This window comes from Apiospora kogelbergensis (assembly GCF_038363985.1).
Source record: "Apiospora kogelbergensis strain CBS 113332 chromosome Unknown utg000002l_segment0_segment0, whole genome shotgun sequence".
Lineage (NCBI taxonomy): Eukaryota > Fungi > Ascomycota > Sordariomycetes > Amphisphaeriales > Apiosporaceae > Apiospora > Apiospora kogelbergensis.
The window spans coordinates 2,398,594-2,412,124 of NW_027117419.1; the positions used below are offsets into that span (position 1 = coordinate 2,398,594).

Consider the following 13,531-nt stretch of genomic DNA (forward strand, 5'->3'; position numbering starts at 1 on the left):
ATAATCGAGCATGAGCCGAAGTAGGAGATATTGGTTTGTGACTTGACCACATCATGATTCATGTGGCAGGTCGGGGTGTCCCCGACTGCGTGTGCCTATATTTATTTATTTTGGCAGCCGCCGGTACTCTCCTGTCGCATACGTTTCTGATAGATTGCATGCTTTTGAGCATTCACGTTGCTGGTCCGAGTGATGAGGAGAGCGGCTTGTGTCTCAAGAAATGGCCCATCTCGAGAGAAGGAGACGACCTGATTGGATGATGGGGAAACACGGCCTCGTGGACCATAGGCCGAGTAAATGCCGGAGACCCTCATTTATTGTGTCGTCTTGATGAGCCGCGACAGACGCACACTTTCGTAAGTGCGCCTCATGATGTGCTCGGCTTCCGGCCCTCGGATAGCCGGGACAGGCGGATGCAGCTCTAGAGAGAGGGCAAGGCAGAGGGCAAGGAACCAGGCCGAGTTGAGACAGGCAGTTTGGTTGGCAGGACCTGTTTAGTCACGAAATTGGATCGGAGACAATCCCGAGGTACGTCCAGCAACCAGCAATGCAACAAGCGACTTATCACACCCAGCGGGCCAGGGAAAAGAAAGTAGCGAGCGATAAGACTTGCGTTTGGAGCCTCAACTGACCTGGCATGTGATACGATACCACATAGCCATCTGGAGAAAGCACTATGGATCAATCAGATCTGGTTTGTTTCACGATCGCAGCAATGCACCCTGGGGGAGAGGGAGGAGGGCGAAGAGCAGGAGGAAACGAAGAAGAGCGACGACAATGCTAAGTCGGTATGTATGTACACACTCTAAGACAAAAGCTTGTTGCGACCCTTCATCATTGTGCGTGTATGTAGTGGTACAGCTTTGCGAGGTTTGGCTGGCCTATCGACCTGAGAGATCTAGTCCCCAAAGAGGTGTGGTTAGTGTGCATTGATTAATGGATTCATGACTTTCGTCAGCACAGCACAGCAGGCAGGACCCCCACATTCTTCAGCTTTTGGCATCGCGCACGCCGAGGAGGCGAAAGAGAAAGAGAAAAAAACGATCTCTCTTTCTCACCAGTTGATCTCCCGTTGCAGGGTTTTCTTCCCGAGAAAGACGCGCCGTCTACATGCATCAAGACATCAGGTGCCCCTTGGCCACGGGTACATGCGTATACTCATTGATCCATGCACACGCACAAGTACCGACCTGGCGATTGCCAAACGGAGGCAATCGGGAATAGTTGCAGACACTGGCCCCTACGTATATCCTGGATACGTAGGTGGAGGTGGAGGACTTGCCTGGGACACTGGGACACTGGGACACACTGGGACCTGTTGACTTTCGCTCCAGGAAATGCCCCACCATGACTTGGTAAAATGGTAGTCTCTAGTCTCTCCTACTACGAAGCCGAGCGGGACTCAATCAAAGCTGGAGGAGGTCTTGACGTCTCGCGCATCATGATCGTCTTCTTTTCTCTCTCCCCTCATCCATTGCCATATATCTTGTAGCATCGTACAGTCGCTATCGTAAAATCCATTGCCTTACGACCGTCGCATCCATCGTCGCGTTCGTCTCGCAGTCCACCCCCGACGCACGAATACCACGCAGATGCTACAACAGTCATCATGACCACCGAAGAAAACGACGGCCGCCAGGCCCAGCAACACCCGCCAGGTACTTTGACCTCTGCTTTCCTTGACGTACACTACTTGAAGACTCCCAACGCGCACGCAATGTTGCCCAATACCACCCAACGTCACTTTTGCACCTCTGGATGGGCCATTGTCCCTCCTCCCCTTTTGAAACGATAGGCCATTCCTCGACCTACAACGCTTTGTTCGTTGCTGCTGACGTTCCTTTCTTTCAGTCCAAGCTGGAAGTCCCGAACAGCTTCCCGAACTTTCCGAGCAACATGCGCAACCCCAAGAGGCCGCACCGGCAGTGCGCTTTGCTTCCAAGGTCGAGGAGATCGCGCCAGAAAACATTCAATCGAGCGCCGAGCCCAGCCTAGACGACAGTGCCAAGGAGACGTCGGAAGCTACGCCGGAGCAGCTCAAAGCTCTGTCTAGCTCCTTACACGGCGTAAAGCTACAGGAGCAGCGCATGAAGGGCTACTCGTTTGAGCCATTCTCGCTTCCGCCTTCAAGGGTACGTATGGTTCTGTTGTGATATGTCACGCCCCGCCGCCTGCATGGTTGGTGCCTATTGGTCTATTGGTTTCTTTTACTGCCGTTGCTACCACATCGTGTCTTAGCCGATGACGGACATGACATGTGGGCGTGCGCTTGGTCATGGTTCCTTTGAGCATAGACATCTCGGAACCCAAAACTTTATCTTGCATGCTGATCTCATACGCATCTGTATAAATCGGCTAACGCTTCCATCTAGGTTCCATCCCACGAAGATTCTCTGAACACTACACCCCACCAGACAAACAGCCCAATGGGCCATCAGTCCCCCTGGAATGGGATCTCGGCCTGACATTGTCTCTCCTCCCTTGACGCCGGCCGGTACCAGTGGCCCGGAGTCTTCTAGTGGCCGCGGGCCAAAGCAAGGCCCATCGTCGCAGGATGGAGTCATAGAGTCTCACCAAGCGATAACGCCACAGGCCTCTAGTCAAGAATCGGCTCCGAACTCCCCGCGGCTGGGTGCCCCACGAATTCACCTACCACATCGCCCTAGATCCGAGGATCATGTATCGAGGCAGGCTGCACCTGGCGGCGAACGAAACCCGACATCGCATCGGAAGGGGATGTTCTCGGTGGGGCCTGATGGAGGAGGCTCTTTACCAGGGTCAAGAGACTCGAGCCCAAACAGACTGAGCGCTGCTTCCCAGTATTACACGCGCCCCTTTACGCCTGCTGGAGATGCCAACGATCCGTATGCGGCCAGCAAGCGGGCGCCCCAGACGCGGAGCGCGGCCAACATTGAGCAGCGATTTGTGTTCAATCGACACAAGGGGCGGAGCTCCCCGGGATCCTCTACGACCAGCCTCAACAAAATGGACAAGGGCGAGAAAAGGCATTCGGGCTTTCTGGGTGTCCTGAACAAGAGCAATCATGATCTTGTCAAGACTGGCACTGAGTCTACTACGCACAGCCGCCACTCTTCCATGACCGACCTGAGGAGATTCTTCAAGGTCGGACAGAAAAACCAAGTGAAGAAGTCCTCCTCCCCAGGTGCTTCTAAGCTGTCCAATGCCGCATCTTCCAGGTCCTCGGTTTATCAGGTCCCCTTCGCTGATGACCACGGATTAACCTCCAAATATGGTAAAATCGGCCGAGTCCTGGGATCTGGAGCGGGTGGGTCTGTGAAGCTCATGAGGAGAAATGAAGATAACACGGTATTCGCTGTCAAGGAATTTCGACCTCGCCATACTTATGAGACAGAGAAAGACTACGTGAAGAAGTTGACGGCTGAGTTCTGTGTTGGATCAGCGTTGCACCACGGCAACATTATCGAAACCCTGGATATTGTGCAAGAAAAAGGGAAATGGTATGAAGTGATGGAGTATGCCCCATATGACCTTTTCGCCATTGTCATGACAGGGAAGATGTCCAAGGCTGAGGTGTCGTGCTGCTTCTTGCAAATTTTCAGCGGCGTCACGTATCTGCACAGCATGGGTTTGGCTCACCGTGACCTGAAACTCGACAACGTTGTGGTTAGCGAAAACGGCATCATGAAGATCATTGATTTCGGTAGCGCGCATGTGTTCAAATATCCGTTCGAGAGCGGAATAGTATCAGCATCTGGTAAGTCCGAGACTCTGGCCTGCGGCTTGGGTCCCTCCATTAACACGGTGTCTAGGTGTGGTGGGATCCGATCCATATCTGGCCCCTGAGGTGTACGATGAACGCAAATACGACCCGCAAGCAGTCGATATTTGGTCACTGGCCATTATCTACTGCTGTATGTCGTTGCGCAGATTCCCCTGGAAAGTGCCACGCATGACAGACAACAGTTACAAGCTCTTTGCGGCTGAGCCAAGCCCTGGCCATGATCCCAAGAAGCTGGTTTTGCCGCCTTCTCGCTCAATGGGCGATCTTGATAGTACTCCACACAGGGACATATTTGTCGAAAAGAACGATAAACAGAACAAGCCAAGCTCCACTGAGAAAACAGCTGAAAACCCCTCAGATAAGACTGCCGAAAAGGCCGCCGAAAAAACGTCTGATAAGATTGAGGGTACCTCGTCTACCACAATAACAGCACAAGGAAAAGCTGCGACTCCAGCTGGCCAGCCTGCTAAAGAAATCATTCGAGGTCCTTGGCGCCTGCTAAGACTCTTGCCTAGGGAAAGCAGGCACATCATTGGCCGCATGCTCACAATCAAGCCACGGGATAGGGCGACTATGGCAGAGATCTTGGAGGAACCTTGGGTATCCGATACCGTCATTTGCCGACAGACAGGTCCTGGTCAGATCATCAGCGCGGACGATCATACGCATATCCTCGAGCCCCCTGCACAACAAAGTAAGTAGGAACTGGCAGGGGCAAAGAAGTGTAATGTGCCTGCGGGAGGGCGCGACAGGTCTCTATCCAACAGGTTGGCAGGGACGCTCAAACGCAGTCTGGGGAGGAGGGAGGCAGCGCCGTGAGCGGGACCAGGGCACAATTAATATGTGAAGGAAAGCGATGCGATTTACGAGGTTGTATTGATCGCGATAGAGGAACCTCACTTTACCTCCCTGGATCGAGCGGCTGTGTAGACACTTAAGAAAAGCGGGAGAAGATGCACTGAACTATTATCTTGTAATACAGTATAAAGGGATATGGGTTTGTTTACATGAGAAAGGCGTTGGGGGACTGTTTTGATTGGCAGACCAAATGAAGCGGGATACAGCGGCATAGAGGATGAGAAGCAATAGTTATAACGCCGCAGCACGATTTATAGAGTAGCCGATCACTTTTTTTCAGGTATGAATGGCCGGTTACTCTTTCCAACGAAGTATAAAAACGAAGCCATCTCCAAACTACCATCTGCATAATGTCAATCAATGTGCCTGGCCGGGCCACCTTGGATCGGTTGGCGGCGGGCAGGCGGGGTTGGTGGGTGGTTGGAGCTTCAAAGTCTAGAATCTCTTATGTAAGCAGCGAGGGGCACAACCACGGAATCGGAACCGGGGTTGTCGGGATTAGAAGCTTGGGCCATCGGGTACATGGTTAACAAATCCTTGAGCTTCCAGGAAATTCTTCCTGGCGATAGCTTCATACCGTTTTAATCCCCAACAAACTCACACGTCTTCTGTTCTCAAGTGCAACATCTTTCCCCCCCCAAAACACTCACGTTATACAACATCATAACAATGGTACGTGTGCTGCTCCCACTCCCCAGAATTGCCACAGACCCCTTGCCGAATCTGGATCTACCACGCCTTTCACTACCCTACTTTTATACTCGCATAACTGACACTGATAACTCCTAGGCCACTGCTATCCGATCCATCAAGTCTCTTGTCCCTCTCCTGGACCGTGTTTTGGTCCAGCGAGTCAAGGCAGAGACCAAGACCGCCAGTGGCATCTTTCTCCCCGAATCGAGCGTGAAAGACCTCAACGAGGCCAAGGTTTTGGCTGTCGGCCCCGGAGCCCTGGATAAGGATGGAAAGCGTGTGCCTATGGGTGTTGCCAACGGCGACCGCGTCCTGATCCCCCAAGTAAGTTGCGCCCGGAACATCAACTCGCGACAGCTTCCGCTCTAACAACCAACTCCTCAGTACGGCGGCTCTCCGGTCAAGGTTGGCGAGGATGAGTTCCACCTCTTCCGCGACAGCGAGTAAGTTGATCCCCATGTTTTTCATACTAGTTAACTCTGCCTACTCACAATCTTCCTCGCAGAATCCTGGCCAAGATCAACGAGTAAAGACAGGATACCCGGCACGATATTACGAAGAAGAAAAACCCTCCAACTGTATCAACACATCCCATGTATTAAAACTTTTATAAAAGGCGCTTGGACTTGTTGCCTAAATAAAGCGGAGGATTTCGGTGCACAATTTGCATTGAAGCACATGTCTCGAGACCAGCTTTATTTTCGGATGCAAGTCCCGATGGACTGCAGTCAGCAACTGTGCCAAGAGAGAAGAGAGAAAGAGACTCAACCCTCCCCTCCCACTACGTATCTACTAATTAAATCACAATAACCAACTTGAATTGGTATCGCGCCATATGATCCATCGCTACTCTTTTAGTCCCCCGACAGCTGTCGTGTAACGGGGACTAGGTCGTGTTTCCTCCACCCCTCCGGAAAACCAGCCGGGCTTCCTTGACTAGACAGAAGGAAATGGGGCCTGCTTGTATATTTTATGCAGCCAGCCGTCCAGCTCTGAGGTTCGGAGCCCCCTCAGGCGAATAGCAAAATCTGAGAAGTGATAATGTCTTGGAAAAAGAACAAAATGGGAGTTACGATTGGTCGCTATGTGGTTCCCCAACACTAGTGTCGGGAAGTGATTGAACGGTTGGTTGGCAAATGCTGAATTCTTTATTTTTAGGATTCTTGCAGCCTGGTTACTGTTACACGCGCGGTCCTGGACATTTCCAGGGACGGGCTGCTGAGCCAAGCCGGCCCCAAGAGAAAGAAGCAAGGCCATCGGCGAAGTCGGCTGCCAATTAGGGGCTGCGGCTAAGGCTTGGTGAAACTTCGACGATATTGAGAGGCGCTCGGAGAAGAAGCCAGAGCCGCCTGTTTGTTCCTTCGATGCCAGGGGGGCTGCGTGGCTTACTACCCCATGTCAGCACAATTAACATCGTGCACCCCCTCAAGTTCAACAGCATGGCGTGCCTGCTCCGCATTTCACAGCTAATTAGGTGCTGTGCTGTATCTCATCCCTCTAGGGCGTCGTGAAATCCTTCATCGCATAGTGGTTTGCAATGCCCTGGGTGACAGGAATAACGAAATGATGGCCCCTCCTGCAGCATGGGCCGCAGGTCATCTTCTCCCCTGGCCGGCCCCCTAGAATCTGATATCATCTGCCCCCGGCTGCTCGAGCAGCGGTGATATATAAGACCCCAAGGCACCCGTCCGCTGCTTACAGTATTGGTGGTCCAGCTTCACTTCATTTGTGCTATCCACTGCACTCTGATCTGATTTGACCTGGACCGAGTCGATCTCATCTCTTTCAGTCCTTCAATCCTTTGGACCAGTCCTTCCTTATTGAGCGTCGTCTGATTATCTTCTTTAAAACACATCCATTTGGTTGAGCCATTACAATACAGTCCAGGGTTCTGTATTTCAATTTTGGCCCTTGACATCTGAGTTGACTCTCAAGTCTTGGCCTTCCCCTTTACCCTTTTCATACACGACTTTTCCAACTCATCTATCATCATGAGAAACTCACACTCTCTGCTCATCGGGGTCCTTGGTACCCTTGCAGCTACTGCCAATGGCCATACCACTTTCACTACATTGTATGTAGATGGAAAGGACCAGGGAGATGGGACATGCGTTCGGATGAACATGAATGGCGCGTCCTCTACCAACCCCATTGCCGGCTTGGGAAACAGCGACATGGCTTGCGGTACGTCATTCATAAAAATGACATCCCACCTTCAGAGTCGTTGACTAATGCTGTTTGGTAGGCGTCGACGGAGGAAAGGCCGTCGGCTATACCTGTCCAGCCGGCGCTGGTAGCACGCTCACTTTCGAGTGGCGAGAGTCGCCGAATCTGGAGTCGACTGGCGCCATCGACATATCGCACAAGGGACCCTGTGCTGTCTATATCAAGCAAGTTGGGGACATGGCAACCTCGACTGCCGCTGGCCAGGGCTGGGTCAAGATTTGGGACGAGGGATACGACAGCGCCACAGGCAAATGGTGCACCGAGAAGCTAATGGCCAACGATGGTCTGCTCTCGATTCGAATCCCCACCAACGTGCCTACTGGCAACTACCTCGTCCGCCCAGAGCTGCTCGCCCTTCACGAGGCCGACAAGGGAGACCCCCAGTTCTACGTAGGGTGTGCCCAGGTTGCCATCAAGGGCAGCAACACAGGCAAGCTGGATGTTCCGGCCGAGTACAGCGTGTCGATCCCGGGCCACGTCAAGGTGGGCGAGCCCAGCGTCTCCTTTAATATCTACCAACCCAAGTTCCCCTACCCTCTCCCGGGACCCAAGGTTTGGAACCCGAAGCCTGCAGATGGCACCGTCGCCAAGGTACCCACGAACGGCGACAACTCCTGGATCACGGGCGCACAGACTGTACCGGGCAATTGCCTCATCCAGGAAGCCAACTGGTGTGGCGTCGAGGTGCCCGACTACACGACCGAGGACGGCTGCTGGAAGGCCTCGGAAGCCTGCTACAAGCAGTCCGAGACATGCTACAAGACCGCGCCGCCCTCTGGGAGCAAGAACTGCAAAGTCTGGGAAACCAAGTGCAAGGCCATCGAGTCGGCTTGCTCCAGCGGTAACTTCCAGGGCCCTCCCAACAAAGAGAAGAAGCTAGACAGCGCCGAGCCGGAGCCGAAGACGAAGATCCCCGCCCCAGACAACGTACCGAGCGGCACGGGCAGCGGTCAAAACAACGCCGTTATCATCGGGTCGGACGAACCCACAGCAAGCAGCAGTAGCAGTCCCGCCACCGGCATCAAGACCTCGAGCGCTCCCGTCGCACCGGTAGCGACCGAGACCGAGGCCGAGACCGAGAACAGCGAGCACGACGAGTACGACGAGAACGACGATGTTCCGGCCAAGGGAAAGCGCGGCTGCAAGTCCAAGCGACGCAGGGCGGCGGCGGGGTCTCCTCACCTCGGTCACGCAAACCTGCATGCACGCCAGTGGAAGGCTTGATCTATGCAGCCATCCTCTAAACCAATGTGACGTCATGGAAGAATGACTATGCTGCAGTAAGACTGGAAGTTCTAGACAGCCAGTGGGTAGTATAGGTTAGAGATCAAGTTACCCCTGAGCAGAGGGAATAGGCTTTTGTTTTCGTAGGAGGGGGGGACCTTCTTCACTTCAGTTGGCGATTGTTACATACGAGCTTTTAGTAGAATTGTGAATAGGAAACACAGCTACAGAATGTGCGGCATGCTCCTTGAGGCACCTTCTCATTGCGTCTAATCGTGGATATCCAGCTCCTTATAGCAATCGCCGGTAGAATTTGGTATCGCGCCCCAACAGTACTGTGCTCATGGCCTTGTCATATTCTGCGTACCCCTTGCTCTTAACGAACTCGGCCTCCCTCGCTGGACTGTCCCATCCTCCAATCAGAACGAACTCATCCTTGTTCCCACTCCCCTCCTCCTTTTCTATCCTCCACCCACCCCTATGCACATAGGGACTCACGAATTCCCGTAGGACGGGACCGGCCTTGTCCCAGGCCCTTTCGAAGTCGACCTTGTTGTCAGCCGCAACGATGAACCTCGATACACTGACGTAGTCGGCGCTCAGAGTCGGCGTCTCCCCTCGGCGGCCGTGGCCTCGGATCCCGTAAAAGCCTCCACGTCGTCCACGTGGAACAGACTCACACGCGGCATGTCCAGACAAGACGCAAGCAGGCCAAGCCCGTCCCGGTTCGCCTGGCTCTGGATCCACTCGTCGTGGTGTGCCATGCTGTCCCAGTGGGCCGTCAGAAGGAGCGACAAGGGGTCGTCGACTCGGACGAATAGGCCGACGCCTCGAGCGCTCGGCTTCTTGTTGGGACTACCAGCGGTAGGATTCTCGGCGCACCAGGCGTCTTGGGTCTTCAGTACCTTTCGTATCGCGTCCAAGAAGGCGGGGGTGAGGCCACTCTCCTCCTCTCCTCTTGGGATTGACGAAGACGAGGGTAGTAGGGGGAGATGGGCTAGTTCGGTGATGGGCATTGTCATGTCTTTTCGAGGGCCTTGTTGCGTGTTCTAGTATTGATGGGCAACACGTACGTTGCGCACTTGCTGCCTGGGCTAATAATCAGGGTAACGCCCTGCCTTCCTACCCAGCCATTAATGAATTATCAGGCTTTCGATTCCTCTCACAGTAATCACGAAATCCAGCTGATGCGAACCTCGTCTTTTTCGCCTTCCCATCGAGTTCGATGTGTAGGCTGGATTGCGTAGTACAAGCCCAGGTGTCCCAACACGGCAGGCGATCTACATATGTAGAGTTTGGAAGGTGCAGACGGCCATGCTCGTCACCTGACAGCGCGTCTTCTCCAGACGCGTTAGCGTTTCATTCTCTAAACATTACGTTGCCTGAGTCAACATTCCACGCATGCAGCCTGTGCACCCGGATTCTGCCCGGATTCGATTGGCCTTCCCCATTCGTTCTGTGCAGGTTGGATTGCCCTGTACTCGGCAAGTCAACCTACTCGGAGTATCCAATTGACTGTGCCGCTCTACTTCGATTTGGCGCCCTGCCCAGCTTTAGCCGGCCCACTACGCGTAGCGCATCCCAAGTAAGACAGCATGGTTCGCAGCAAGCGCAGCCGACCTCACGATGCTGCGGCCCAGCCGCCGCAGGCAAAAACCCCCCGCCTGAGCTCAAGCCAGAATATACCTGCTGCGTCGCAGTCGGTCTACGGAGAGGAAGAAGACCCCATTGACCTGACTCAGGATGACTCCCAGTCGTCGCTGGAACTCTATGGCTCCCTGGAGAACAAGATCGTCGGCGTCCGATACTACAATGGCGTTGCCACGCCGCATGAGCTGGTCGTGCTCCGGCGCGAGGCCCACAATCAATATGACAGCAATGCCGTCAGAGTCGATAACGTGATGGGAAACCAAATCGGCCACCTTCCTAGGACCCTGGTCTCGAAACTCGCCCCTTACGTGGATAGGGGAGATCTTGTTCTGGAAGCCGTGCTCATTGGAGAAAAGGGCTATTTCGATTGTCCTATCAGAATCTACTTTTACGGTCCCAGCGATCCCACCAGCCGCACCGCGCTTGAGGAGAAACTCAAAGCAGACAAACTTTTAAAGGCCAACCAGTTAAAGGCTACTAGGAAGGAGGCAGAGGCTCTTCGAAAGGCAACTGGTTTGAAGAGTGGCTCTTCCAGCGTTGGCCTGGGCCAAGAAGCTATTCAACGCGAGGAGCAGGGAGCGTCGCTTCAGGATATTGTTTCCGCCAGTGAAGCCTTTGAAACACAGAGAACGGACCAGCTCGGCAACGTTCTCGCTACAGGCGAGGAAGCGTTAGAAAAGATGCCAATGGCAGAGCAGCCAGACCCTCTGAAATCCACTCTCTTGCCTTATCAACTACAAGTATGGAAAGTCGTGTTATTGATCCCGTTCAGATGTGCTAAACTGTGCTACAGGGTCTTTCATGGATGATAGCAAAGGAGAACCCGCAAATTCCCGCCGTGAAGTCTACAGACGTCGTTCAGCTCTGGAAGCGCAGTTCGAACAATACTTCTTTCCAGAATCTGGCGACCTCGTTCGTGACAAATTCTCCACCACAGCTCCTCAAGGGCGGTATACTTGCCGACGATATGGGCCTTGGGAAAACGTTGCAGGTCATCAGCTTAATCATATCTCAAGGCCTTCAGGATGGGCCGACTCTAATAGTTGCACCCGTGTAAGTAGACTCACTATCTATGATATTGGTTCCTTTCTCCTTGCTGACCTGGGTTTGCCCAGAACTGTCCTTGGTAAGCTACTCTTCGGCGGATGCCACCATTCAACCTATCTCGGGGGTGACTGGTACGAGTATCTTGTGTATATCGTTGTTCCCTCCAAACGCTGCACGCACGTATCTACCTGAAACCCCCTTTAAGTAGGCGATGCTAATCACTCAGGTCGCGAATAGGCAATTGGGAACAACAGATCAAGTTCCACGTCAAAGAAACACACCAGCCTCGTGTCTTATTATACCACTCATCTAAACAGACATCGAGCGCAGATTTGAAGGGCTCCGCTATTGTGATCACAACATATGGTAAGCTGCTCTCTGAGAACAAAGTGAAAAACGGCGCAGGCCGGTTATATTCGATAAATTGGCGCCGAGTTGTTCTGGATGAAGGCCATAATATTCGAAACCCTTCATCGCAGACAGCCCTCGCAGCACACAAACTGCAGGCGACATCCCGCTGGGTGTTGACAGGCACACCGATTATCAACGGCGTCAGAGATTTCCTGTCCCTGCTCCAGTTCCTTAAGCTTAGGGGCGGGCTTGAGGACGAAGGTGTCTTTGGTCAGGTGATTGCAAGACCAATCCGGCAGCTGCATGGAGGCCACCCTGACAGAAACAAAGCTGTCAAGATTTTGGCTCATCTTATGCAAGACATATGCCTCCGGAGAAGGAAGGACATGAAGTTCGTCGATCTCAAGTTGCCCCCAAAGACAGAATACGTCCACCGTATCACGTTTAGCAAGAATGAACAACCGAAGTACGACGCTGTGCTTGCGGAAGCTCGTGGCGAATTGGAAAGGTACCAAGCGAGCTCTACCCAGAACCAACAGGGTCGGTATTCCAGCATTCTTGAGCGTCTGCTTCGGCTGCGACAAATCTGTAACCACTGGATGCTCTGCAGGGAACGCGTGCAAAATCTACTCTCCTTCTTTGAAGACCAGAAAGTCATTACCCTGGATCCAAAGAATGTTGCCATTCTCCAGCAGGCACTTCAATTCATGATCGAGAGTCAGGAAGAGTGCGCCATTTGCTATGAAGAAATTGGCCTGCATGAACCTGTTGTCACTGCGTGCAAGCACGTCTTTGGAAGACCATGCATCACCAAAGCCATTCAGATGCAAGGAAAGTGTCCCATGTGCCGAGCCGAGCTGAAAGAGGAGTCGCTCGTTGAGCCAGCGCCTGAGCAAGGAGAAGATACCGAGCTGGATCCCGAAGATGCGTCGAAGAGCTCGAAAACCGAAGCTTTGGTGGAAATCTTGGAGGCGACTCTGAAGAACGAGGGTTCTAAGGTGGTGGTGTTTTCTCAATGGACGTCGTACCTGAATATAATTCAGCAACGCCTGAAGGAAAAAAACATGCAGTACACCCGAATTGATGGTAGCATGCCGAAGAAGGCACGTGACGCATCCATCGAGTCGCTGTACAACGAACCGAACACCCGCATCCTGCTAGCAAGCTTGCAGGTCTGCAGTGTCGGCTTGAACCTAGTTGCTGCCGATACTGTGATTTTGGCGGATAGCTGTAAGTCGTCTCGATTTCCCTTAAAACGACCCAAGATACTCGCTCGTTTACAGACATTAATCAATCTAGGGTGGGCGCCTGCTATCGAGGACCAAGCTGTGGATCGAGTCCACCGTCTGGGTCAAACTCGCAAGACGACCGTATGGCGTCTGGTCGTCGAGGGAACCATTGAAGAGCGCGTCCTGGATATCCAGACTGAGAAGCGCCGTCTTGTTAGTGAAGCGTTCCAGGAGAAGTCGAAGAAAGGAAAGGCCAAGGAGACACGAGTGGCAGATATTTCCAAACTTCTTGCTTGAGAAACCGGCCAGTGGGCAAGATGCGTGTAAGATACGAGAACAAGGAGGAAACATACTGGTGTATTTCGTCATGGAAAGCATGTTGCGCTACACAAAAACTGACCATCGTTGGCACGTTTGGCTTGGAGTTGTATATTATTTGGCTTTACTCTACGCGGGCTGTATGGGCCATGGTAATTTGTTCGAGATTGTG

General features: G+C 53.0%; 5 protein-coding genes across 5 annotated transcripts; 4 read left to right on the forward strand and 1 right to left on the reverse strand.

The window, feature by feature from the left end:
* Window positions 1–1,609: 1,609 nt before the first annotated feature.
* Window positions 1,610–4,465, forward strand: PG998_003638 (uncharacterized protein; the record flags this gene model as incomplete). Its single annotated transcript, XM_066870456.1, has 4 exons — window positions 1,610–1,658; window positions 1,852–2,149; window positions 2,415–3,736; window positions 3,792–4,465. The coding sequence occupies 4 exons, from the start codon at window positions 1,610–1,612 to the stop codon at window positions 4,463–4,465; spliced, it is 2,343 nt and encodes a 780-aa protein (XP_066734206.1).
* An 825-nt stretch (window positions 4,466–5,290) lies between these two features.
* PG998_003639 (10 kDa heat shock protein) lies at window positions 5,291–5,844 on the forward strand (the record flags this gene model as incomplete). Its single annotated transcript, XM_066870457.1, has 4 exons — window positions 5,291–5,293; window positions 5,411–5,638; window positions 5,699–5,757; window positions 5,820–5,844. The coding sequence occupies 4 exons, from the start codon at window positions 5,291–5,293 to the stop codon at window positions 5,842–5,844; spliced, it is 315 nt and encodes a 104-aa protein (XP_066734207.1).
* Window positions 5,845–7,305: 1,461 nt separating this feature from the next.
* On the forward strand, window positions 7,306–8,764 carry PG998_003640 (murein transglycosylase; the record flags this gene model as incomplete). The annotated part of the gene is made up of 2 exons (XM_066870458.1): window positions 7,306–7,498; window positions 7,560–8,764. The coding sequence occupies 2 exons, from the start codon at window positions 7,306–7,308 to the stop codon at window positions 8,762–8,764; spliced, it is 1,398 nt and encodes a 465-aa protein (XP_066734208.1).
* A 599-nt stretch (window positions 8,765–9,363) lies between these two features.
* PG998_003641 (uncharacterized protein) lies at window positions 9,364–9,786 on the reverse strand (the record flags this gene model as incomplete). Its single annotated transcript, XM_066870459.1, has 1 exon — window positions 9,364–9,786. One exon carries the CDS (start codon window positions 9,784–9,786, stop codon window positions 9,364–9,366), a length of 423 nt encoding a protein of 140 aa, XP_066734209.1.
* Window positions 9,787–10,359: 573 nt separating this feature from the next.
* PG998_003642 (uncharacterized protein) lies at window positions 10,360–13,338 on the forward strand (the record flags this gene model as incomplete). The annotated part of the gene is made up of 4 exons (XM_066870460.1): window positions 10,360–11,154; window positions 11,208–11,467; window positions 11,688–13,042; window positions 13,112–13,338. The coding sequence occupies 4 exons, from the start codon at window positions 10,360–10,362 to the stop codon at window positions 13,336–13,338; spliced, it is 2,637 nt and encodes an 878-aa protein (XP_066734210.1).
* Between the last annotated feature and the right edge of the window lie 193 nt (window positions 13,339–13,531).